Genomic DNA, 25604 nt, shown 5'->3' on the forward strand with positions numbered 1-25604 from the left:
ATGCCCTGTGACGTGCACCGATGTTGGCAGCGCAACATTGGCAAGGAGTTCTTATGGTCGGGTGCTATAGCCTACATAGAGTCGAGCTATGGTCATGCTGATCTGAAGTCAGGTGACTTCCAGGTTTCTATGTAGGACTCGGAGACCTCTGGCAACACACTTGCGGATTTTCATACATTTTCTACGACTTCTTACTAGAATTCTACGCTGTTTAGCCATCTCGTCCTTAAAGGCATCACCCCACGAATCTGGGGTGGTGCGGGTTTCAGGTGGCTTATACCTATACGGGGTCGTAGATTGTAGGGAAGAAGGTGATTCCGTCCATTTCTTCCTAATTGCCGTAAAAAACGGTCCGGAAGATGAGGCGCGTACACAAGGTTGGCGCGCTCCAGTCGAACTCCCTGTAGAAAATAGCGCCTCGGAACGCTCGAAGTCGTATTTTCCGGGCCGTTTTTTACGGCAATTAGGAAGAAATGAACGGAATCACTCCCCTTCCCATAATCTTGACCTCGTATAGGCATAACCCATCTGAAACCCGCACCACCTCAGATTTGTGGTGTGATGCCTTTAAGTTCTGCACACCCTATATTGTATTTCCTTAATTTTGCGCAAAGAATATGAAGTTAAATGATTTTGAACTCAACATTTTGAAATACGTACTTGTCCACTAATTAGAGGAACCTGACGAAACTGTGGAAAAATTAGGAAAAAATAAAGAAGTACTGACTTTCTCTCTAACTTTTTATTTTACTTCCTCTATCTTTATTTTTTTATCTTGAAATTTATTTTTGCTCTGAATTCTTGAATTGAATTCAACTATGACCACAATTCATCCATCTCCTTATTGAAAAAAGGCTTCTTGTTCACCTTTTCCGGAAGGGGTTCTTCCCTTCAAGGCCATGCCATGGGGAAAAGCAGAAGGAAAAGAAAAAGAGGAAAGGGGAAGAAAAGCAGAAAGAAAAGCAAAAGAGCACTCTAAAATATGCTTATGTGTATGTTTGTTCAATTCGACTGAAAACGTCCCACTTTAGAACAAGTAAAGTAAAAAATAGGTAATAAATAATAAATTTTTAGAAATGTTTACTGAGAAATATCATAAATTATTCCGAATCTTTGTGCAACAGGAATAAATGCCTAACATTAATGTGTTTTCCAAAATTTAAAGTTTAGATACACATCAACATCATATGTTTACTCCATATTTGTTTATTTGTATATTTACTTATTTATTTGTATATTTATTTATTCTATCACCATCACTGCTGAAACCGCAAAACGTGTTGCGTTCCACATCAATGAAGAAGCGTTCTCTCGCGATTAGCACAAAATATTTGTTTCGTATGAGCTTTCCTAACTATTGATCGTCACAGTTGTAGGAAATTAAAGTGTCGTTTTGTTCCCTGCAAGGGATCTATGTATAAAATAATGGTTTTTTTTTTCAAAATTTTTGCCGAACCTCATGATTACGTTTAACGTAAGTCCGAAAAAGGATTGCAGTCATTATTGAGCACAGGACTGGCTAAATTTGATGTTAGTCAAGAAATATCCACATGAAAGAGGGAAGAAAGCGTGCACGAACAAATCTCATCAATGATTAATGTCAAACTGCATCTGATAACTACTTAAATTAATTAAATTATTAATTTGACCTTACATTAACCATGCGTCACATATCATTATGTTAATATCAAAATTGTATTAATTGCAATTAAATTATGAATTAATTAAACTTATACAACTGTGGAAATTTGAGGTTAAATTTAGTTGAATACATGATAGATTTTTTTTGAAGAAAAGTTGATTACTCAAATGTAGGAAATAAATGAAGGAGGAATAAACCAGCAAAGAAAAGGGAAAATTGACTAGATGATCGTTTTTTTTCTATTTCAAAAATGTTGCATAGAATTTTTACAATTTTTGTTCCCTTTTTTCCGAATTTTGCTCTTGATTCTCTTGAAGTAAACGCAATAACGCACTAGTTGTTTTTGAAAATCTTCTGAAAGAGGTGTATGTAGACAAAAAAAAAATTTAGAATTATCCACACTAGCAAATCCAAAGTAGGCGAGGGAGAATTATTTTCTTTCCTGTGGTTTTCTTCCGAGCCAACTAAACACCTGAAAACTTTCTCTTTCACTAGAGAATTTTCTTTGAAATAGGAGAACGAAAGGAAAAATTCAGGATGTCATCTTGAGATAGAAAACAAATAGGACGGTTGGGAATAGAGGAAATCTTTTTCTTTTTGAAGACTAAGAAAATCCATATAAACTTCCTCTCCGTGAATGTCAAATGAATGAACCAGAGAAGATAAGAGAAGGAAAAATTTGGAAGCGCGAAAAGCGCAAATCCCTGAGGTGTTGGCGGGTGGGGTGAATCCCGAACCGAATGAATAGATATGTAGGTTCGGTTAGTTGTCCGCTTGTTATTCGCGGACCAGTAGCCGGAACGGAACGGAACGGAACGGGGGACGAGGGGGGCGAGTGGGGGGGGGGGGGGAACTTGAGCGCTCGTATTGTAGGGGCGCTTGACGCTGACGCCAACGTCAAGCACTCATATATGAGCAATGTGCTGTTGGCCGCCGACGGTCAACCAGCTCTCATTGTGCTCACTTCGCAACGAGATAGTGAGAGCGTGTTTGCTTTTCTAGTATATATAATTTTCGTCGTCGTCATTCGTTCGGCCATCTGTACACATGGACACAACACTGACAGAAGAAAACAAAAAAAAATCCGGTAATAAACCGTCATCTGTCGTCAAAGTATAGAATCGATTTCAATGCCGCGGGCAAAAATCATGACTTATTCGAAAAAAAAATACTTTTTTTCCTAAATTTTTACAAGTTCAAGTCAGATGTTGTTTTTTCTCCTAACTTTTTACAAGATCAACTCAAATGTAATTTTTTTCTACCTTGAATTTGTTTATTTAGTTACATAAGTATTTATTAATATTATTTTATTTGTAAGTATTTATTTACTTTTTTAACGAGAATTCGAGCGCAAGATTTGCCTATAAATGTGAAATTTTTCCCAAGAGTTCACTAAATTTGAGAAATACGCGTGCCACAGCAAGTAAGGGACGAAAAAGTATTCATATCCAAAGTTTGTTGCAAGTTTGAATTTTTTGAAACTGCAAAATTTGATGGCCGATTCCTAGAATTCGTTTCAAATCCAGTAACTTTAGTGGATTTTAGCCTGGAGATGAAGAGCTTACAGCAACAGAACCAACACAAAAAGCGAAATACATACTATAAAATCGCGGACTACTTCGGCTTCGGAAGAACCGCAGGTGGTGAGAGAGGAGAACTGACGGCATTGGCACTGCACAGCTGCCGACTTTAAACCAACACCTAATCCTAAGAACTCCAGTCAAGTAAGCTAAACTAGCTTCATTCATTCTAAGAAATACGCGGAAAACAGCAGCCACGCGAAAAAAAAACAACAAACTGCTGGATTAATTAGTTCTGTTAATTTAACACGGCGCAGATCAACGACAGGAAACGGTAGCGCTTCGGCTGCTTCCAATTCCACCACGAGGCGCGTTAATCCGTGAAGTTTTCCACGACGACACGCACGCACACAGACAGGCAAGCACTGGCGACAAGCGTTTTGCAAGCGTTAATTCGTATCGTAAACATAAACACAACAAAAGAATGAGGAGCAGAATTTCTGGTGACTGCTGAAATTCTTTGAATACACAAAAGAAAATGTCAACGTTTTGCCGATAAGACGAAATTTTCAACTAACATAAAAAGATTTGAAAGAACTATGTAGTCTAGATGAACGTTGCCGGAGAAAACAGGCTATAAGATGTTTATTTATTTATTTATTTATTTATTTATTTATTTATTTATCCACATAAACTAATGGTGCAGCAAAAAAAGGAAAAAAAACGAAGGAAGACTCATTTTGTCCTAACACAAAAAAAAACAGAAAAAATCCAAAACCGTTTAAGTACGCGGTAAAATTGAGCACAATACATCTCGTCACGCTAAAAAAAATACAACGTACTATTTTTTTATCTTCGTATTTACCTGCTTTTTTTCGTAAACAAATCTTTATTTTGAGGAAAAGAAAGCCTTAGAAGCGGTGGTACGTACATATAAAGTAGAAACAAAGTGAAAAAAAACTTGGGACAACCCTTTTTTTTACCTACTGGTAATTTTTGAGAAAATTATGGAAGAAAATAAACAAAAAACCAAAAAATAAAATGATCGAATAGTAAATAAAAATATTATTAAATATTTATTAAATATTAAATAGAATAAATAAATTTATTATTAAATAGAATAAATAACCAAAAAGACTTCTAAGCAAATAATAAGTTGAATTAAATCAGGCTTGCATAATTCACGCCCTTTTAAATTAATATAGGTAAAAAGCGTTGAGGGACCTACCTACTGTAAAATGGAAATCACCATTTTACAGTAGGTAGGTCCCTCAACGAAAACATTACATATCTCCAACGGCACACTCTCGAGACCACCTTCTCCACGTGCATATCGCTTTCTAGGCTCCAGGATCCTGGAATATTTGGATTTGGCTAACCTTAGAAATTTTTGTCAACTTTAAAAGAAAGATGGTGACTTCTCTCATCACTATCAATGCACGTAGGAATTTTTTATTGTTATTCACAGTATCAGCTTATAATTACTTACAAATGCTTTATTTGTTTATAACAATTACCAATATTGATTTATTAGTTTTTATTTGTTCCATTTTTTCCCTGATTTCCTTAAAATTTATCCACTAGTTTTCCATATAAGCCTTTGTTTTTTGAAAGTTGATTGTGGCGATCACAAAAAAAAGGAATGTGGAGTGTGTGACCTCATGAAATGTGAGTTCGACACAGATCGATTATATCGATCTGGCCGTGTATGCGCTGATAACACTTCCCTGTGATAGCTTCCTTTTCCATTTTCATGATTCCTTTTCTCATAATCATCGAATTTCTGTCTCTTTCTGGAACTAAGCATTGCTCTTCGGCACAAAAATAGCCCCATTTATTGATTGATTCTCTTTTACACCATTCACATAGCGTTTCCCGTCTCTAGATCACATTTGCTGTTAAAAGCAGCTGTGATTTGCCATTATTTTTGTATTTGTTCGAATATGTAGAACACCTACTATAAATAATTTTACTTTTAAGGCATATACAGTACACGGTACGTAATTCTAAGCTTCTTCTATGTGTATTCAAAGTATACTTAATTATTATGTTTATAAGTTTAATATGTTCCTTTCTAACCTCTCCTAATGATTCCAGGGTCAATATTTTTCATTGTTAAATTCCCAGGGAAGTTTCGCGCTGCCGTGGGAATTTTTCTTAAGAGAGATCGCAAGGATTTTTATTCATTTCTTAAATCATTTTTCATGCTTTGAAGGGCCAACCTTGTTGTGTAAAATTCAAACGGAATTCTAGTGAGCTCTGTTCCATCCTGTTTTTTTTTTTGTTTTATGGCACACCTGCAGGTGTTTTTAATAAATAAATAAATAAATGTTTTGTTTTGAAAGAAACAATTGCTCTTATTTCTATTTTTTTTCTTCCTGTTTGAGAATGAATTTGAGGAAATTTTCATATATGGGAAACGTTCCATGCACAATAATGTGTTATCTTCCTTTCGCCTTTCCCTCCCCCTTCTGTTACCTCTCTCTCCCTCTCTCTCTGTCCTCTTCATCTCGCATTTCCTTTTTTTCGCTGAAGAGTTTGTATTAAAGTGTGGGGAAAATCTTGAAAATTTATAAACATGTTTTGTACCCGAATGAATATTCGAAATATTTGAAGGACAGCCAAGCGCAAGCATGTTCCTGATGTTTTATTGACGATTAACAACGATCTAACTTAAATCCAATTGCACTCCTACCGTATTTTTCTTCTTCTGCGTTGTTTGCTAAAGTTTTAATGACTTTTTAATGAACTGTCTGTCGAAGCTATCCTCTTTAGGGTCCCAGCGAATGTTCGAACCAGCAGATGGACTTTTTGGAACCTACGTCACAGAAAGATGGTTGCTGGACGAGTTATCCACGCTGCATGGTGCCAAGATTACACGTGCTGCCTTCACCCGGATAGGTGAGGATGAGGTAAAAAGAGTAAGATCTAAGAGTAAGATCGAGTGAGCCTATGATCAACTCCAGCTGACCCGATTATTGATTGATCCGATAACTATTCCGAAGTCTCACTGATTTCTTTGAACACTGACAAGTTGCGTCGTTGTAGTAGTGCAGTGTAGTTTTTTTTTCCTTGAAAATTGCTAAGAATTCTTTAGAGTTTATTTCACTTGTTTAATTGTTTATTTGTTTATAGTTCATTTTATTCATATGAGACGATGGTAGATGCGGTTACAGGGATCATTTTCTCGTGTATGCTTGATGGAATGCTATAGTGCTGGCGTTCTACCGCAGAAAATCATTGTAAAGGTGAGTTGGATTAACTAATCATACTAACTAATTCATTAAAAATTTATCTCCTTTATTTTGTTGTATAATTTTGATTCTATACAGATTCCAACATGTCTTACGTATGTTGAAAATCGAAAACGAAGAGGATGGTGTCAAGGAGACTACACATACGTCAAGGAATTATTGAAACAGGTAAATATTGATAGAATTTTTCGAAAAAAAAAACCCTCCTCATCACCTCATATTAAAGTTGAATTTTCTGCCACAACTTAATCGATAATACAATCGCTTCCCTTTTTAACAACTTCTACAACTTTTACTAGAATCTATAATCCTAGAAATTTCCCGAAATTAGAGCTATGCAGGAGAATCTGAACTATTTAAGCTGGTTAAGACTAATCCGATAGTTTTTCTTCTTGAGAGTCTCATTTTTATTTATTATTTATTTGTTATTATTTATGTCATTGACGACAACTTTTCACGTTGTTTCACGTTTTCACTTTTCACGTATCTGGGCCCAATCGACTTTTACAATTTATATTTGAAAGACGAAATAATATCAGTGGATAGCGATAAGCAGATCAAGTTAGAAAAAAATTAGGAAATCATGAGAAATAACCGTTGGAAACTATGAAGCTCACAGAGCTGAACTGCATTTCTCACGTGACAAGAAAAAATGCATCTCACCTTTGAGTCGCTTTGTCGCCAAAACGTCGTTAAATCTATTCACTTATTTATATACGGATAATTGCAGCGGTCGCGAATGCTTCTTCACCGAACTTTCCCATGCAACCTTAAAGCCATCACCCAACGAACCTGAAGTGGATTTCGGGTGAAGTATTAGTATACGATAGTAGATTAGATATTATATTGGATAGTAGATTATGGAGAGGGGGTGATTCCATCCATTTCTCCCTAATTGCCGTAAAAAATGGCCCGAAAGATAAGGCTTCGAGCGTTCCGGCGCACTTCTTTCCATAAGGAGTTTGATTGGAGCGCGCCAGCCTTGTGCTCGCGCCTCACCTTCCGGGCTGTTTTTTACGGCAATTAGCAAGAAATGGACGGAATCACCCCAATCTCCATAATCTACTATCACGCATAGGAATACCCCACCCGAAATCCGTACCACCTCAGATTCGTGGTGTGATGCCTTTAAAGAAAAGTGTACTGCGCCGACATGAACACGTTATTTCCGCGAAGGTTTATCGGCATCCTTACCGTTAATCTTCTACATAATTCCAGTGAAACGGGAAATTATATCTGCCTCGAAAATTTCTATTCCTTAAAGGCAGCATACCATGACATTAGCGATATTACGATCTCTTCAGGAATAGATAGAAGTAGGTGGGGCACGGGGACAGATTACGTGTACGAGCGTGTTTACGTTTGGGTATCCCTACTCCTCCTAAAAAAAAAACGGCGTGGGCAATGACCTTCTTGTGCGAATTCCTCGACGAAACACCTGATTACACGCTAGCTTTGCGCCTGCGTTGCGTCTGGAAGCAAACGAACGAGAATTATTTTTCGTTTCTCAGTAATCTACACGAGTTAAACCGAGTAGAACCAGTATGGATGAGTTGATAAGGGAGTCAGCGTGTATGAAAAGGTAGCGTCATAAGGTGCTTCGTAAGAAAAATTGTACGAGAACCACTTTTCGCGACAATTAGGCGGAATTGAATGTCAACAATAATACACAATAATTTCTCGGCATGCGGCCTTTAAAGTAGAGCTTGAAAAATTTTAGCAGATCTCGCTCTACCACCACTGGTGTATTTTCGACCTAAGGTGTCGTTCCCTTAGATGTGGTAGTGGAAATATTTCAAAAAGCGATTGAACCTCAATTTTGTACCTCTTGAATTTTAAAGCAAAGAGGGCGAAGATTTCGAGAAGAAAAAAGTGAACAGATTTTTCTTTCAGTATCACAACACGGAGACGTTATTCTACAAAAATGCGCATGATATTCCGGGGGTTCCTCGAACGTTTCTGTGCTGCCCGCTTGGTGACGATGATCGGGCAGTCATATGTATGGAATATTTGGAAAATTCTCGTACACTTCCCGTCTATGAGAATATTTCCGTTGAACAAATGAAATCGGTAAGATTTAGTAGCTTGAGCATGCTAATTGATTAGTTTGTTTACTCTTCTCATCAGTTTGTTTTTGGTTGAATCAGTTCTACCTATTTTTTTAAATTTACTTCTACAATTCCTGATTTTTAAAATCTTTTCCTTGTCTATTGTCCATATTATATTTATGTCATAGTACGGCATGAGAATTTAAAATATAATCCATGTGATTTATTCTGTAATTCTTACAAAATTCAGGATCAAAAATAAGATAAACAAATAAATAGGAACACTGAATAAACATCAAAGCCGAAATCAATAGAATGAGCCCAGAAGGGCGAATACCTTTCGTTAACGCGGGTACTAGCAGCACATCTCGAATGATTCGAATGAGACATTCGAACCATTCGCACTCGTGATCGATCGGTCAGCGGTCCATGCTTGGCCTCCCCGATCCAAGGTGAGGATTCAGTGTAGTTGCGATGTAGGTTATTGAAAAGAAGACGATTAGCCGATACTCTAGCCAATAAAATTAATTAATAACAACCTCGTGAACAGTTAAATAAAAATCAATACGAGATCTTACTGGGACGAAGTCGCTTGTTTCAATGAATAAAAAAAATTTCAAAAAAAAACTATGTTTTTCAGTGACAGGAGTTCAGTCAGTATACATGAGAGATGACTTTCATATTTTATTCTCGCCAGAGCCTAAGAGCTCTTATAACACTTTATAGGCTTTATAACGTATGCTCATAAAAATTTACAATTTTGAATTGAACCAAATCCTTTTGGAATCCTTACATCAAATAAAAATAATGTAAAAAATTATGTGATGTAGAAATTCCAAAATTTCTTATTAAAAATCTAATCATTATCTAAATTTTCTTTAAACATAACTTCAGATTTTTTATTATTAAAATATTTATTTAAAAAGTAGCTAAATCCTGTAGAAGAAATAAAACACGTAATTTTGATGTAGAAAAAGATGAGAACGATTATTTTTCCGTCCCAATATTTTTTCTTGCTTTTGATCTCAAATTTTTGTTCTTGTAGGTACTAAATATGTACGCTGGAATACAGTATCATTGCCGATCATTTTCTGACGATATTTGTACACGAATGAATCGAAATGTGTTCGAAATACTCTCGGGAACAACACTCAGCTTAAAGGTAATATTAAGTATTTTTCCCAGGATTAAAATTACCCTACTATGATCAGAAATACCAAAGAGAACGTTCACTTAAAGTCCCGCATCGTTTCCGATATGGCTGATTGATTTATTGATCAACTTCTTCAGTGCCTCTTCAGATGCTCATTCAACGCTTTAACCGGATGTCTTCATGGGCACCTGAAATGGGGCCAACACTTTGTGCGCTCGTTGAGGTCCTACCGCGAATCCTCGATCACAATGTCGTTACAGAACTACATTCTTCTTGCCGTAAATGATTTATAGCATTTAAAGGCATCACCCCACGAATCTGAGGTGGTGCAGATTTCAGGTGGAGTATTCGTATACGGGATGGGAGACTACGGAGAGGGAGGTGATTCCGTCCATTTCTTGCCAATTGCTGTAAAAAACGGCCCGGAAGATGCGGCGCCGCGCAAGACTGGCGCGCTCCAGTCGAACCTCTTGTACAAAATGGTGCGCCAAAACGAACGAAGCCGTATCTTCCGGGCCGTTTTTTACGGCGATTAGGAAGAAATGGACGGAATCACCCCCCTCTTCGTAGTCTCCCATCCTGTATACGAATACTCCACCTGAAATCCGTACCACCTCAGATTCGTGGGGTGATGCCTTTAAAACACTCCACAGCCACCTTTTCTTTTTTCCTCAACCGTAAATCCATTGGCGAACTAAAAGAGAGTAACCGATTTATTGGTTTTCTAAGCCTTCCGTCCTCTGTTTGTCCATGGAGACCTCTACTCTAGTAACATTCTTTGGAACGCTTACGGAGAAGTGGAAGCGATCATCGATTATCAGTTGAGTTCAATCAATTTTGATCAATTATTGAGATCGCAGACTTGTTAAACTCACGGTAGCATCTTTTCATTTGCATATGTCAGATTCATCTTTAAAAAAATCCACTCCGATTCAAAATTCATCGTTTGATTCTCTTTTGATTTTCCATTTGATTCCATGAAGTTTCTAGAAATATACTGGTGCGATGTAGAAGTTCTTAGTTCTTTCTTTTCTTAGCTACTGACAGTATTATTGATCAAATTATTGATTAATTCCAAATTTTAATAGAGGAGTAAGAAAACAAGGAATTTTCTTATTGTTATTATTATTATTATTATTATTATTATTATTATTATTATTATTATTATATTATTATTATTATTCCTCAATTTTTTATGTAATTTTAAATTGTTTATTCATTTTTCTTAATTATTAATTTGATTTCATCTAAACCTATGCAACTTCGTCCTCCTCTTTTTAATGTACAGTAACCACTCATCACTTTTTCACTTTGAAATCGCTTGCTTCAACAACCACACGTGCTATTTATTCTTCTTTTTTTCGCACTTCAGATGTCACATTTCGGGAATCCAGTCGAGGATTTGATACGTCTTTTCTGTACAGGACTTGATCCTAGTGATAGAAAAAACCACACTACAACTTTGTTGATGTATTACTGCTCCGTACTCACATCGTTGTTGCCCGATCTAAAGGACATTATCACAACGGAGACGGTAAGTATTCTGGTCTACAAGTAATGGTGTTCCCCTTGTAGTTAAATTGAGTAGTCAACGTATTGAATATACCATTCTGAACGTCCGGCCAAAGCCGGACATCTGACTTCTTGTGGTGCACACTTAGTCCACCAACATTGATAGAAATTTGTTGTAGTGGCTTTTCTGGGAAAATTAGATTCGTATTTTTTCTAAAGACCCTTTCTCTGTTCTTTTTTTGAGAAATTTATGCATTGATGAAATGATCATGAATTGAAATGATGATTCCATGGTTTTCTTCCTAAATTCATCAGCACTACAATTGGAGAGTATTCAAACTTGATTTTACACCTACACATATTTCTTCTATTCCATAAAAATATGGAAACATAATTCGAAGCATGAGTTCTTCCTCTCTTTCTCCTCAGTATTTAGCGCAGAGTAATTTACTGATACAAAATGACGTGAACGTCACCATCGTCTTCATAAAGATAAGGTCAGATCATGCAAACTGTTACCCACTATTTAAGCAGCTGGTTTCATTCGTGTTTCGAATTTCCGAGGAAAGGATGCTACAAACCTGCTAACGGCTAACTTGCTGTGAGAGTATACATGCGGTAGAGTACATAGGGGTGAAACGCATCAGTTTTCTAGGAGTTTTCACTGCTATGAACTGGATCACAACGTTTCGTTCACTTCTTGACAAACTCACTTGAAGTCATTGTATGGCACTAGTGTACCGTGGCACACCAATTCGACGCCATAGGAGCCATCCCACACCATTATATCGCTTTCTGGTGTTCTCGCGCCAGTCCGACACCATGAGACCCGTCTCACCGCTTTCTGGAATTTCCTTACACACATACACACATACAAACGTGACAGAATAAAAGAGATTATCGTTACACGATCCCAACCGCTACGCTGCATTTTGCCGCTTCGAGCGCAACCGCTTGCGCAACTGTTCGTCCTTCATGTCGTTTTGACCCAATCATATAGCATGATATTAGTGTACTCTAATAAGTGATTCAAGCATTGGGATTCATCTGGGATACAATTGAAATGAATTCTCCATGAGCGACTTTCAATAAACTTCCGCATGTTGATGTTTCAATAATTGATTTCTTCAAATGAGCCGGACATGAGGATGTTACAATCCTTTATTCCTGGCTAACTTTTCGGCAATATCGCCTTCTTCAGAGTCTGAAAGGGTGAAATCGAACGTGATTAATCCGATCAAATGCCTTATCCGCCCAACAAAGAAAGTACTATGTTCACTGTTCGACCTAATAGCTACCAGGCTCATGGTCTCTTCTACTGGTCAGAAACCCATCTCCGCGCTATTTCTACGTTTTAAAGTGTGTGTGTTTCCACTTCCACTATCCACCAACACTACCGTTATTTTCACTAAGACGTTTTTTTTTAATGATATTTAACAAATGATATAGTTTTACGCAGAAGTAAAGTCCTATCGGGTTTTATTACGTTACCGAAACATCATTTTGAGACGCTAAAGTATCCATGGCTGAGTTTCATGAAATCCAAGTCAAGCTCTCCGTGATCCTATCCAGAAACATTGCAGAAACTAGTTTTTTTCACATTTTGATTCAGATACAACACTTCTACGATGAAACCTAACAAGGGATTTCGGCTGTAGTACCGTCGGGTAGAGGTCCGCTGTGGTCGCACGATCGATGGTTCGAAAATGCCAACCAGGCCTTTCATATCTCAGGGGTCGATAAATTGGTACCAGAGTTGTCTGGGAAGATAAAAACACTAACTTGATCATCGACTGGCCCCCGCAAGTCCTTGTATGGGCCAATGCGCTTTCCAAAACCTCAACGATTTCCAACTGCAGTAAAACGCATTGTCGCATTCCAGGTAGATTAATACGCCAATGACTTTATCCTTTCTCCTTTTTTTATAACTAATAGGATGAAAATTATTTCGTTTATCATCTCTAAATTCTCTTGGATATCTATCAAATCCTACGATTATTCTATTTCTAACTGGAGTTTGCTTCTAGTTGACGTCATGGTACAATGAGATCATCCCCATCGCTGGTCTATGGACGATGGTCAGTCTTCATGCATCTTTTGAAGCGGTGTCATTCAAACGTCACGTGGATGAAACAAGGGCAAAGACAGTTGTTGAAAAAATTCATGGGATTGCCCTGAACATTTTAGAAAAATTGGTTACTCGTTAGACGTAAAGTAAATCCTTTACTGTTTTTTATCTTCATTATACCATCAGTATATAAAACTCAAAGAAAATCTTATATTGACTGACTGTTTATGACGTTAGCTATTCCAATGCGATAATTGATTATATCGGCCGAAAGACGATTACAACTAGAACAGGGATCTATAAAACACGGTTAAAATCCTAGTTTAGCTTGAGGTCAAGTGTGCAGAAAACGTGCGACAGTTTGCTAAGTAGGTCGCCTAGTGATAGTGCACAAAAACGTTCAAAGGCAGTCTAATTGACCTTAGTGATAACGAAGCCATTGCCGACGAACAACTTCTTTTTGCCAACTCTTGAGCTACCGTACTTGGAATCCTTTGTGCATCACTGGAAAATGCAATTAGCTTAAGGACTAGACCCTCATTTTTCATCAATCTAACTCTACCGCGGTTCTGCGCAGAATCACATGTAATTTACAAAGAATTTCAGGATAGTCTTGGTTAAAAAACAAAATGAGATACTATTGAGAGTGCCCAGCAGCAGCCTAACGCGCTCCACCATATACCCTTACTTTAACGTCACAGTAGACATTATTTTCCTTCTTTTTACACATGAACAGAATTTAAAGTTTCAGATCGCTACACATGCACCCAAACATTACATTAGAAGTGTACCTAAGCGTTATAAAAATTCGTGAGTTTGTCGAGTCAAAAATTTTCAGATAATCTACTAGCTGCAAGGGTGGGAGATTTTTAGTCATTTTTCGGCATATAGACGAAGAAGACACTATGTGATCTCCAAGGTAGATCCCTCTATCGCTCTCCCAGTGCGAAAGAACTTCTCGTCGACTCAGTATGGTACGAGTGAGTGGCAGCAAATCAGCTCATTTACTACCCTCGACTGCAACTAGACTCAAAACAGGGTTAAATGTGTGTTCCTTCGGATAAAAACACGCTAGTTGATCTCTAATAGCGGGCTTGCTTTTGAAGATGCTCTTATGCTCAAGATAGGACCTGCCAAAAACTGTAAGGAACCCCCACCCCACAGATAGGATAGCTTCGTTCTTCAGTACAGTTCTATTTCAGCCACCAGAAATCGTTACAGCTCACTCAATGAACAGCTGTACGCATCTAGACCTCTTAAGCAACACATGCTTTAATAATTTATCTGTGATGTACTCTTTCGATGTTCCTACATCGTGCACGAATGTCCACAATTACTCCGCTGTGCAGGCAGTCTTTTAACTAATCACCAGTGCTTGATCAACCTGTACGACTTTTCAGTGGGACAGTCGATGGTTGCTCTGAAGTAATGTCTCAAATGAACTGTCTTTAGATTATAAGGAAACTATATTGCATAAATAGGTGAATGACAGTTGCCACCAACGCTTGTCATTGCCTCCATTACCAAAACTGACACTATTGACAATACACTGACAACTATTTATTTGTTTGCTCCATTCAACAAGAGATGGACAATACTTTCAATGTACTAAATGAAAAGTCGGAGCATGTTAGATAGGCTCGCAAGGAGCCTAACGAAGAATGGCTACCGTTTTCATTGTCTAGGTGCATATATTAAATAGAACGCTCTGGACAAATTGGTACCGCATACACAGCAACAAGATTATCCTTGATTTTCTACCTTTCTGTTCATCCCTCGTGAGTTAAGAGGTCAGTAATGTGAAATATGTTTCTTGCAGCAACTTTCTTTTGCAACTAAACAGAAAAAGGGCAAGAGTCAGTTGAGCTTGCAAGCGAAATTGCGGTCAATCACGGCTGCAGACCCATAAGGTCTATAAGTAATGAAGCACAAACTAGAAACAAGTTTATTACGAAAAAAATATCCTTTTCTACACCGCTTATTTCCGATGAGGTTGCAGTCTGATGGGATGACCTCTTGGGAAAACTAATCTTGAAGCGATGATAGAGCTCTTAAGCAAAGACCCTACGCAATCGTCTATATGCCTGCGTTTGCACTACACTGCAGTGCGAAATATATCCGGATAGAAGAGAAGGTTATGAGTTTTTTATCTGATTTCCTTTCTTCTTTCTTTTTCCTTTGGGACACGACATCAAAATTTTTCTTGAAGTACTTGAAGAAATTTGATCATCGAGTCGGCGGTCTTCATGTAGCGCGCTTAATATCGCGTGCAACCCAGGCTCTTACGGCTCTGATCCATCCATTGTCACTGAAGCGCGTCACATGTCCGGCCCACTTTATTTTGCCGTCTTTGACGGACGCGCCAGCGTTTCCGATCTTCAATCGCTGATTTAAAGAAGAACTCAAATCCCGTCTCTCAATTGCGTGAAGCGGGATACTGCTAGCGTTACTCTCTTAATTGCGCGCTTGTTGACGTTTATCGTGCTTTCTTAACCGTAAATGGGGCATTCGAGATCCATCTGTTTCACATGAACATCGACTTTTGCAGATTTAGTTGAGGATCGATGCAACAGATGTTCCATGGAACTCGGCTAGCATTTCTTCCGCTTCGCTAATGGTAGATGTTATGAGAACAATGTCCTCAGCAAAGCGCAGATGGTGTAACTGCCGACCGTATAACTTCACTGCCACCTAGCATTCCTGTTTTCGCATTACGTTCTCAAGAGTGGCCGTGAATATTTTAAGTGGAATTGTGACACCCTGTCGGACCCCCCTCTTCGCGTCGATGTTGAAATTACTGTGGAATGGTGAAATTCCGATCGTGAAGTTACTGTAGAATTTTGGAAGTGCCATTATCTAGTGAAGTAGCCTCGGTTATCCAAAGCCTCATTGATCGTTTCCGCCTTTATTGAGTCGAAGGCCTCTTCAAGTCGATGAAGGTGGTAATGCGGCATCTTGTACTCTCGTGATACTTCGATGAGTTTTTTTTTTTAATATTATACTTCCTCTTATACTCCAGACAAACGGCACATTGAAAAATATGGAAAACCGAGCTGTAGTTTCTCCCACAAACCACAACCTCCGAGATGTTGTGACTTAGTGTTTTCTTAGCATTCAGTCTAAATTTATCAGCAAAAATTTCGTAGGGAGAATATTATCGTAAAATCGACTTACCTTCTCTACCAGATCACTAAGTGTACATGTTTTACGAACATGCCTTCTACTATTATAGCGTTGACGAATTATTCGTATTTTTAGTACAGTTGAGGTGTGATATTTACATTTAGCGTTGCACTTGGTCCTGTTTCTTGATTGTTGACGAATATTTTCAAATCATAAACTTTCTCCACGCACTATTGTGGAAGACTGCTTGTCATTCAGCGCTGCTACGTGGATTTTACCATTGAAAGCAACAACTAGTACGCATTACGATAACACGAGAACGTTTGGATTCTAAAAATAAGCCATGCATCCTCCAAGGAGGGAGCGGAAGGAGGGAGGGGCGGGGGAGCAGGAAGGGGCGGTACCTTTAATTTCTATAACGAACGGACAAGAAAGTGTTTTACACGTAGGATAAAGCATGAAACGATAAGATGTCTGACTCAGTCAATCCACCTGGGATGCACCTCAACGCGTTCTCTGTTCAATTCAGAATTGAGATGAACTGAGTCTTAGGATGATTGAGCCGCCACACTGTGACCTACGAAGGCCAGCAGTCAGTGTTTTTATCCTTGCAGACAAGTCTGGTATCAATTTATCGACCCCAGAGGGATGAAAGACCTGGTTGGCAAGAAGACCGTTTCAAACCATCGATCGACCACGCAGACATGTCGGAGCCTCTTACCGACTGCATTAAATTCGTGCTGAAAATTGTAAAAAAAAAAGTCTCAACTATTTGCGTTGCGCTACCCACGTTACGTGGTTTATAATGAAGCAATGTAAGAAAATAATTGATCAGCACTAACTTATCAAACTATTTCATTAAAGGAGGACCACAGAAGAAATATTTGTTGGATCTACTGGGTGTTTTGGGACTTTTCGTACAACCTTTAGTAGTCCCAATTTCCATTTTCCTTAAATTTCTGCGTTTAGGAAAATCTCCACGTCAACATATGAGATAAACCTGACAGAGTATGCTCTTTTAGTTTTTAATATTTTTTTGTAAAATTTTTGAGTAAATACGAAAAAAGCTAAGTAACTTACGATGTCGTCATCAAGTTCCAACTTAAAAAAGGGCAGTAAAATGTCAAAATTAAAAAAGAATAGAAATAGAGAGTTGAAGTGTTAAGATGATGTTCAAGTTAGGTCATCTAAGTCAACCAAATGAAGAGAGGAAATTTTCCGGTCGTAGTGAAAATTTGCCCGAATTTGTACTTGCGATTGAATTTGTGCCAAACGTACTTTGATCTGGCTATAACCAAAATCCTCAGACATCACACAACATCAGAACAACTTTTCAGCCCTTGTGTATTAAACGCACTTTACCATTGTTGATTAGACCGTTACAACAACAACACGACCTTTACCGTAATTAACAGTTAAATAGGTGGATAGGACTTTAATTTACGTTATTTGGTTAGTGATGAGCTAACTAGTATCATTTTAATTGTGCTAAATTTGTAATAACAATCATAACAACACTCTGTGCAATCGCATAAAAGCCTGGATTCGTCCACTTGAACATATCATTCGCTTCCGAGATGACATCAATACTGAAGCTTTCGTTGGTATGATTAAAGACTTATTCGTCTTCTTCTTTTTTTTTGTTCTAATGAACAGTTTTTGCTTTTAGCTTGGAATCATCTTACTTGTGAACATTGCACCAAATGGGGCGCAACCCACAACAATCGTACGTGCACCACGTGGTTTCCTTCATTTTCTGAATCCAGCGAACTGGTTTCGTGCTGCACCAACACTGATATTAACTCTGAGCACACCAAGCACTACAACTCCAAAAACTACTGAAAAAACTACTGCAAAAACTACTGCAGCAACTACAGCAAAAACTACGGCGAAAACTACTGAAAAAACCACTGCGAAAACTACGGCGGAAACTACGGCGAAAACTACTGAGAAAACTACGGAAAAAACTACTGAAAAAACTACGCCAAAAACTACGGAAAAAACTACGGCAGAAACTACGCCAAAAACTACTGAAAAAACTACGGAAAAAACTACTGAAAAAACTACTCCTACTACTACCACGTCAACAACAACTTCAACAACAACAACGACTACTACTACTAAACCAAAACCTATCACACGTCCCGTCGTGCCCGTTCCGCCCGTTGTACATCCTCCACGCCCATATCCAGGTTAGTGAGCAAGACATTTACACTTAAAAATCTGGTTTCTTTCCTTTCAATGCTTAAAGAAGTAAGCGTTAAAAGCAGTGGTTGCACGAAATTGACGATGATGGGGCTTTTCCTGGGCGCTACAGGGTTCAATTTGTAGACTACGAATTAGAGCTCAATTCTCCATAATCATCCTGAGAAACGGATTGGAAATGCTGAAAAAGCTTTGTGGACCTTATTTTTCTACGAGGCACCCTGCAACGCATTGCGTATAGGAGCGCCTACATTCGCGACGCGTCTGGCAGCGAGTAGGGGGGGGACGGTAGCGGTCCATTGATCTTCCGCTCGCTGACACACGTACGCCTGTGTCTGCAGAAGTGGTGTGTTGACAGGTAATTCGTAGGAAAATTTGATCGCCAATCTTACAAATTTTTTCGATCGCTATGCTTACTTCAAATCTGCACCATAAACCATGTACTGTCCCTGGGAGATCCCAATCTCATCAGTTTTATGATATGGTACCTTTAAGTACCTACATGCCCTAATCCGCAAGTGACTGACGTACAAAGACGAATTTCCGAAGACTGGAGCAATCATTACAGGTGAGAACTCACTTTAAAGAACCAATGCTGTTTTCTCGTGTAAGATATATGTTCACTGTTGCAGAACACGTCTCGCAAAAGGACAAACAGAATTCAGCAATGGATGGGACATCGCACCACCAGCCTCTAACATGAACAGATTGGTTGGGATTTTGTTTTGTTGGGTTTAGAAAGCTCATAACCGTCGAAATTGAACGCATTTCAGAGGTATGATTGCAATTTGGAGAATCATGCGATACAAGTTGCCCACACTTGTACATACACTCACGGAACTCGTAATACTATTGCTCATGCATGGAAAAACTTGGCGGCTGACCCTAATAGAGCTTTGTTTACTGTAAGTAGTTGACAGTGAAATGTTAATATAATGAAATGAATTGACTGAGAATTGAGAATTCAATGCGAAATCTTCCAGGCATTTTCAAATTGGTGGAGTGAACTTTGGCGAAATGGAATGCCGTCAAATATGATATTTCGAGCGGAAGATCAAGGACGAGTCGGCCAATGGGCGACGGTAACTGTCATCATGTTGAGAAATATTGAGCATTTGCTTAGTTTATTCAACTAATGATGAGGAGTTTAGATGGCCTGGTCATCTCATACTCATATCGGCTGCGCAGTAGCTAGATGTACTCATCATTATTTCACCGTTTGCGCGTTTGGTCCAGGGTATGAATTTCTTCGTTTACATAGATAGGAATCTTCTACTTTATTATTCCTAGTTAATTTAAAACAATTTTTCCTTTTCTAGTGGTAATGTACCAGGACAACAGGTCTATCAAATAGGAGCTCCATGCACCAGATGCCCAGGTTCAAAAGGATGCTTCCAAGATCTTTGCCTACTATAAGAATAGGCCATAAGATTTATCCTACGTATTTAGACGAGCATTGTTGAAGAAATAAATAGTGATAGCAAGATTGACATCCTCAATCAGGAACGTTCTAAAGTAGCAATGTAGCCTGAATATTGCTAAAGGCAAAAGAAAAATCGGAAAAGAACTGTGTTGAACTGTATTGCCCAAACAATTCCGTCAACAGTATTCCGAAGAAAAAGCAATTCTCCGGAAAACTTCCAATGTTTGATTCTGTCTCCTATCAAAAGGCAAAATCTCTTATATCACAGCGGAAACACACATCACCATTTATAAATCCGAAATTTCCGTGGATTACGAGCACTAGACTGGTAAGTTTCTCCTACGTCTTAACTCTTTACACCCTTACAAATGACGATTTGAAAAGTTTGAGGCAGGATTGAACTCAATCGGTGGTGATGGACGCAATCTGTGCAGTGAAATCCACAGCTGAAACTGATGAAACTTGCCTCGAGATCAGAAAATTTGATGTTCGGATCTCTGAAAGAAAACACTGTAGTAGGCGTGTAGTTCACAACTGTGTGCTAGTTGCGCTCCTAGAAATCTAGGGAAACTGCGTATAAAACAGCTTTTGTTGTGTCCGCTTTCGCCCACGATGCAACTTGTTACGCGATAGATTACGGGCAATTCTGAGATCTTCATGTCAAAAAAAAACCCTTGTCATTCATAACGTCACCCTTAAACCTCGAATGAGCTGAAATGAAAAAGAAAATTTTGAGAAAAAAAAACTCTGTTAACTCTACTAAAAACTCAAAAAATGTTAAATGAAATGGTTTCGTATGTTAAAGAAGAAGTGCGTGAAAGACGGAAATGACAACAGTAACCAACTTGCAGTCATTCATTTAGTCTTATCTATAGCCGAATATCTCGCCTTCGAAGCCCAATTTATATACATATATTTGTTTATTTATATAATTTATATATATATATATTTATATATATTCTTGTTCCTAACTTTGGAACCGTAGAAGAACTCAATGAGGAGATTGTTGTTATTTTCGAAATCGAAATCAATGAGATTTTCACAAGATTACAACTACACACGATAAAACAGGCAATATTTCGAACATGAGTGACATTCAAACCCTTAGAGAGTTCTAATTTCTGGGAGGGTAAGGTAAAACAATAAGTCAAATTGGTCTTTTACCCTCGCAGACAAGTCATATACCAATTTACCTCGGAGAGACGAAAGGCTGACCGGCACTAGAACATTTTCAAACCACCACTCAGTGGTGCATAGGGGCGGCGCAACTAAGAAACGGCATGAAAGCCGTCGTTTTAGCGACTAAAATCGTGGTATGAAAAAAAACAGCATTTTCCACACCGTTTTTTACGACGAGCAGTGAAAAATGAGTGCTGTGTTCCACAGTCTACTACCCGAGCTCTATTATACCAATGGCAGGAGTGCAGAGGTGTGAGAGTAATTAACGAAGATTGTTTTCAAGTCACACCTTTGTCAAAACCAAATTCTCGAAGTATATTCGAAATTATCAGCTCGTCTGCTTTAGAATGGTATTTTCAAAATTTAATTTCCCCCAATCCCATGAATTCCGACGGTTTGCGACGGATTTTGGGACAGAAGTTAGTAGCGGTGTTGTATGCCTCGAAATCCTGGGATCTTAGCTAGCAGAAAAAAAAATGCGGTCAGCGTCTTTTAACGTTCAATCGAAAGAGTGATGCTAGGAGTATACCCAATTACACAGGTGAGGAACGGAATTCAATATTCTGTCCTTCGTTAGCTATAGAAGATTTTTGTACTGCACTGCTGAACTCCCCATGGATTGCAAAATAAGGTGGGCTGGATACGCACTGCGCTTCAACCGTTCGACCATAGTTGCAGGCGACTGGGTTCCAGGCGATATTAACGCACTTCAGCGTAACCCTCGACATGGTCAGTCTTCTTCAAAGAGACATTCAAAGAAAGTTTTGATGTTTTTTTGTGTCCCCCAAAAGGAGAAACCACTTGACAATGGGGGACAAATGAAAGTATACCTGGCGTCCGCTAAAGCGGGGATGTAGCGCGGTCGGTAAGAAGTTTGGCTTTGGGTGCACGGTGGATTGATCTGTTCGAAACCGCCGTAGTGCCGACCATGCCTTTCATTCTTCCGGTGTTGATAAATTAGTACCAGACGTGCCTGAGGTTATAACACGGATTGTATTCACATATGAACTTTCTTCCGAATGTCACCATAAGGTTCCGTGTGTGTTTACCAACCTCAAGCAACTTTGAATTGAAGTCGAACACGTAGGTGCACGCGTGCTGATTGATCAAACCCTTCTATCCTTTATTCACGTGATCACGACACAGTAGGAGAATGGAATGGCGGCTAATAGTAATAGTACTTAAAGGCATCACTCCACGAATCTGAGGTGGTGCAGATTTCGGGTGGAGTATTCGTTTACGAGATGGGAGACTACGGAGAGGGAGGTGATTCCGTCCATTTCTTGCTAATTGCTGTAAAAAACGGCCCGGAAGATGCGGCGCCGCACAAGACTGGCGCGCTCCAATCGAACCTCTTGTACAAAATGGTGCGCCAAAACGAATGAAGCCGTATCTTCCAGGCCGTTTTTTACGGCAATTAGGAAGAAATGGACGGAATCACCCCCCTCTCCGTAGTCTCCCATCCTGTATACGAATACTCCACCTGAAATCTGCACCACATCAGATTCGTGGGGTGATGCCTTTAACAGAAAACTCTTTTTTGAGCAGGTTACGGACAGATTGTTAGTCATGCGGTAGAGAAAAACAATGTCTTAACAGATAACTAGCCTAGAAATCTTTATCTTTGAAACATTCTCCATGTATTCTGAACCGTAAAATTAGTCAGAATATTTACGTTGACTCAGACATAGCCCACAAAATTCTCTACGTCATGATTACACCGCCGATTCGGGATCGGAGAAGACGATAGATCACTATCTTCACCATTTACCTTTTGTCGAGACGTTCAACCGAAGAGATAAGAATTTTATTGTTCGTGTATTTTTTTCTATTTTCTCTCGTTATATATTTCTATTTTCGCAAGTTTGCGTTTCTATTATTCAATGTTGGCATCACTACTGAATGTTGTACTACGAACAAGAGGTTGATGCTTGCTTCCCATCCCAGCAAAGACAGAGAATGTCGCGGTTGCGCGCCCTATCAGGTCTTAGCCGCTATAGATCAACGAGGCAAGTTCAGCCATCTACGATTCACCATTGAGCATTGACGATTGCCGATTGTGGTGCTTCGTCTTCTACCGTAGCGTCTGAGCATTGAGTACAGTATACAAGTATCCAAGTTTGCATATTCCAAGTTTTAACATACTTTCGAGTTTTATAAGTTGGCATATACTGTACGCGTGCACACTTCAAGCAGCCGTACGCAACACAACACTACTAACACCAACTACACTTGCCTGTACAGCAGCTGTAGTTAGTGTTAGTAGTGTGTTTGATAGAGAATTGTGTATATTGTATATGTTGAGATAAAATTTCGTTAATAACACCGTCCCTAGCATTATTTAGTGCTTAGGTTCCGCGTGTAGCTATTTCTCAAGCGTAGAAAAGACCAAACCACATCTTCCTTACTACGAGCATTTTTGCTATCCTTGCCAAAACGGCAGAACGATCGAGCAAACAGCATTTATGAGCAAGCACTCGATCCTACACAAGAAATCTACCTTCACTCTGCTAGATATAACTGGATCATTTTGGTAATCTGCTACAGATTAATACTAGTAGTTTTGCTATCAGAGTTAGGCAACTTCATACAGAGGAAGGAAGGTTCCTGCCCCATCAGTTTTCACGATGTCCATTTCAATTAGTTGAAATACAAGCGAAAAAATAACAATACGAACAGAGAATATAATGAATCCACTCGTCATGTTCCCGTGACCGCTGAAAAATTGTCAAAATTGATCCAGTGAGCATTATTCTCCGGATGACCTCACCAGTGATTTCGGTGCGCTTATAATGTCGACAAAAAATTAGACCCATTGTTGCCGACGTGGCCCAAATTGTCCTTTCCCACTGTCTCAAATATTTCACCTTCTTTCCATACGACTTCTCATTTTCATGCCACAGTCGTGTACAATCCTCTTCGATCCATTTCTATATCTGCCAATTTTCTCAATGTCCCTACTCATGATCACTCCCGGAAATGAAATCCGTATATTAAAAGATCTCGGGAAAATCGACGCAATTATTAGGGATAATCACTGGTTTTCATTTCAATTTTCATTTTTCTTAACAGGAATAAATCAATAAGCACTTACTAAATTCTTCATTTAGTTGTTCATGCTATAAACTACCGGTAAATAAAAACAAAAGTACTTATATACAGAATTCATGAAATAAGAAGCTACTGCAAATCTCGATAGTTTCGATGTTAGAACAACAACTACATTAACTGATAAGTCATCAAAAGTCATTAAAACTGTCAACATCGCTTAAAAAAGAGCGGTAAAAAGGCATCGGAAAAGATCTTCAGCGACCATTTTTATGACAGGCAAATGGCTAACAAAAAAAGAGCAATCCTTCTCCTCTAAGGTACAGTATCACCGCACCTTTAATTAGGATTCAAGCACCATTTATACAACAATTCAACATAGTAGAAGAGAAGACAGACGATTAGCCGATTAGGTAGCGGTGGGCGCAGAACGCAGACATCTAGACACGAACTCTGCGTCTCTGCCCTCACAAGCAGTACGGGTACCACAGGCGAAAAGTTCGGCAAAGTACTGGTTCTGTGTATCGTATAAGATTCCTAGTTCTTCCGGAACTATATTTTTAGGAGTACAGCCGAAATAAGTGAAAGAATACGTATTAATTGCAATATGCACATACGAGGTGACGTCACAAAATCAATCAATCAATTGTTCAAGAAGTCGCTTCAGAGCAGCAACAATATGAAGGAGTGAAAATCCAGCACCAAGACAGAATATGAGAATCTCATCTGTCGGGTCAACTCTCGGTGGACAACTGCTACAAAAATCTGCACCTCCTAAGGAAGCACAACCGCCTTAATGATCCCTATCGATATTAGAGGAGAAATCAATAATATGATAATGTCAACAAAAAAAAGATGAAAGTTTACGTTCTTGGGCGTGGCTTAAATTCAGCGAATTGAGAGCAGACGGTAAGAACTTACATACCTTTACAATTAAATACCATTCAATATGAATCGTTAAATAATTTCATTAAAAAATTGGATAATGTGAAAATTCCATTTTAATCCGAAAATTGGGCGTCGCATTCAGGATGTATAATTTCATTGCATCCGCTGAATTACTACATGTGCTGTAAGTAATATCAGCATTGATACAGTTCATATGAAACACTTCTTCTATTCTGAAAACTGCAAAACAATCGAGAGAAATTTCAAAAAAAAAAATGTACCAGTTGTCCCATGAAATCCGTTGACCGACAAAGAATCGACTGGTGTTCAGCAGAGAACAGGGATGCAACGTATCGCTATGCTTCTAGGGCCCGGACAGAGACATTGACAGAGGTTGCGTTTATAAGAAAAAAAAAACGCATGCACGTACGTTAAAAAACGTGATGCAATGCCGTTGCTGAAAAATAAGGCTGCGTATAAAACAGGGACACCGTGCTAGTGTCAGGATCACTATAAACCTCTCAGATACTTTTACCGTGTC

The 25604-nt window shown here is 38.7% G+C and overlaps 1 protein-coding gene across 6 annotated transcripts; it reads left to right on the top strand.

Moving 5' to 3' along the window:
* Positions 1–19941, top strand: RB195_020498 (uncharacterized protein; the record flags this gene model as incomplete). 6 transcript variants are annotated; one of them, XM_064188822.1, is made up of 18 exons in its annotated part: positions 1–112; positions 2516–2620; positions 5938–6074; positions 6339–6410; positions 6495–6584; positions 8310–8486; positions 9510–9626; positions 9766–9895; positions 10347–10433; positions 10985–11151; positions 13157–13324; positions 17990–18512; positions 19021–19093; positions 19158–19236; positions 19299–19430; positions 19509–19607; positions 19677–19762; positions 19845–19941. In XM_064188822.1, the coding sequence occupies 18 exons, from the start codon at positions 1–3 to the stop codon at positions 19939–19941; spliced, it is 2451 nt and encodes an 816-aa protein (XP_064044700.1). The 6 variants fall into 6 exon arrangements, with proteins under 6 accessions (XP_064044700.1, XP_064044701.1, XP_064044702.1 ...); XM_064188823.1 differs by lacking the exons at positions 13157–13324; positions 17990–18512; positions 19021–19093; ... (3 more) ...; positions 19677–19762; positions 19845–19941 and adding an exon at positions 12742–12768; XM_064188824.1 differs by lacking the exons at positions 1–112; positions 2516–2620; positions 5938–6074; ... (5 more) ...; positions 10347–10433; positions 10985–11151 and adding an exon at positions 12952–13011.
* Positions 19942–25604: the final 5663 nt, after the last annotated feature.

The sequence above is a fragment of the Necator americanus genome, chromosome II, assembly GCF_031761385.1.
Source record: "Necator americanus strain Aroian chromosome II, whole genome shotgun sequence".
NCBI classification, from domain to species: domain Eukaryota; kingdom Metazoa; phylum Nematoda; class Chromadorea; order Rhabditida; family Ancylostomatidae; genus Necator; species Necator americanus.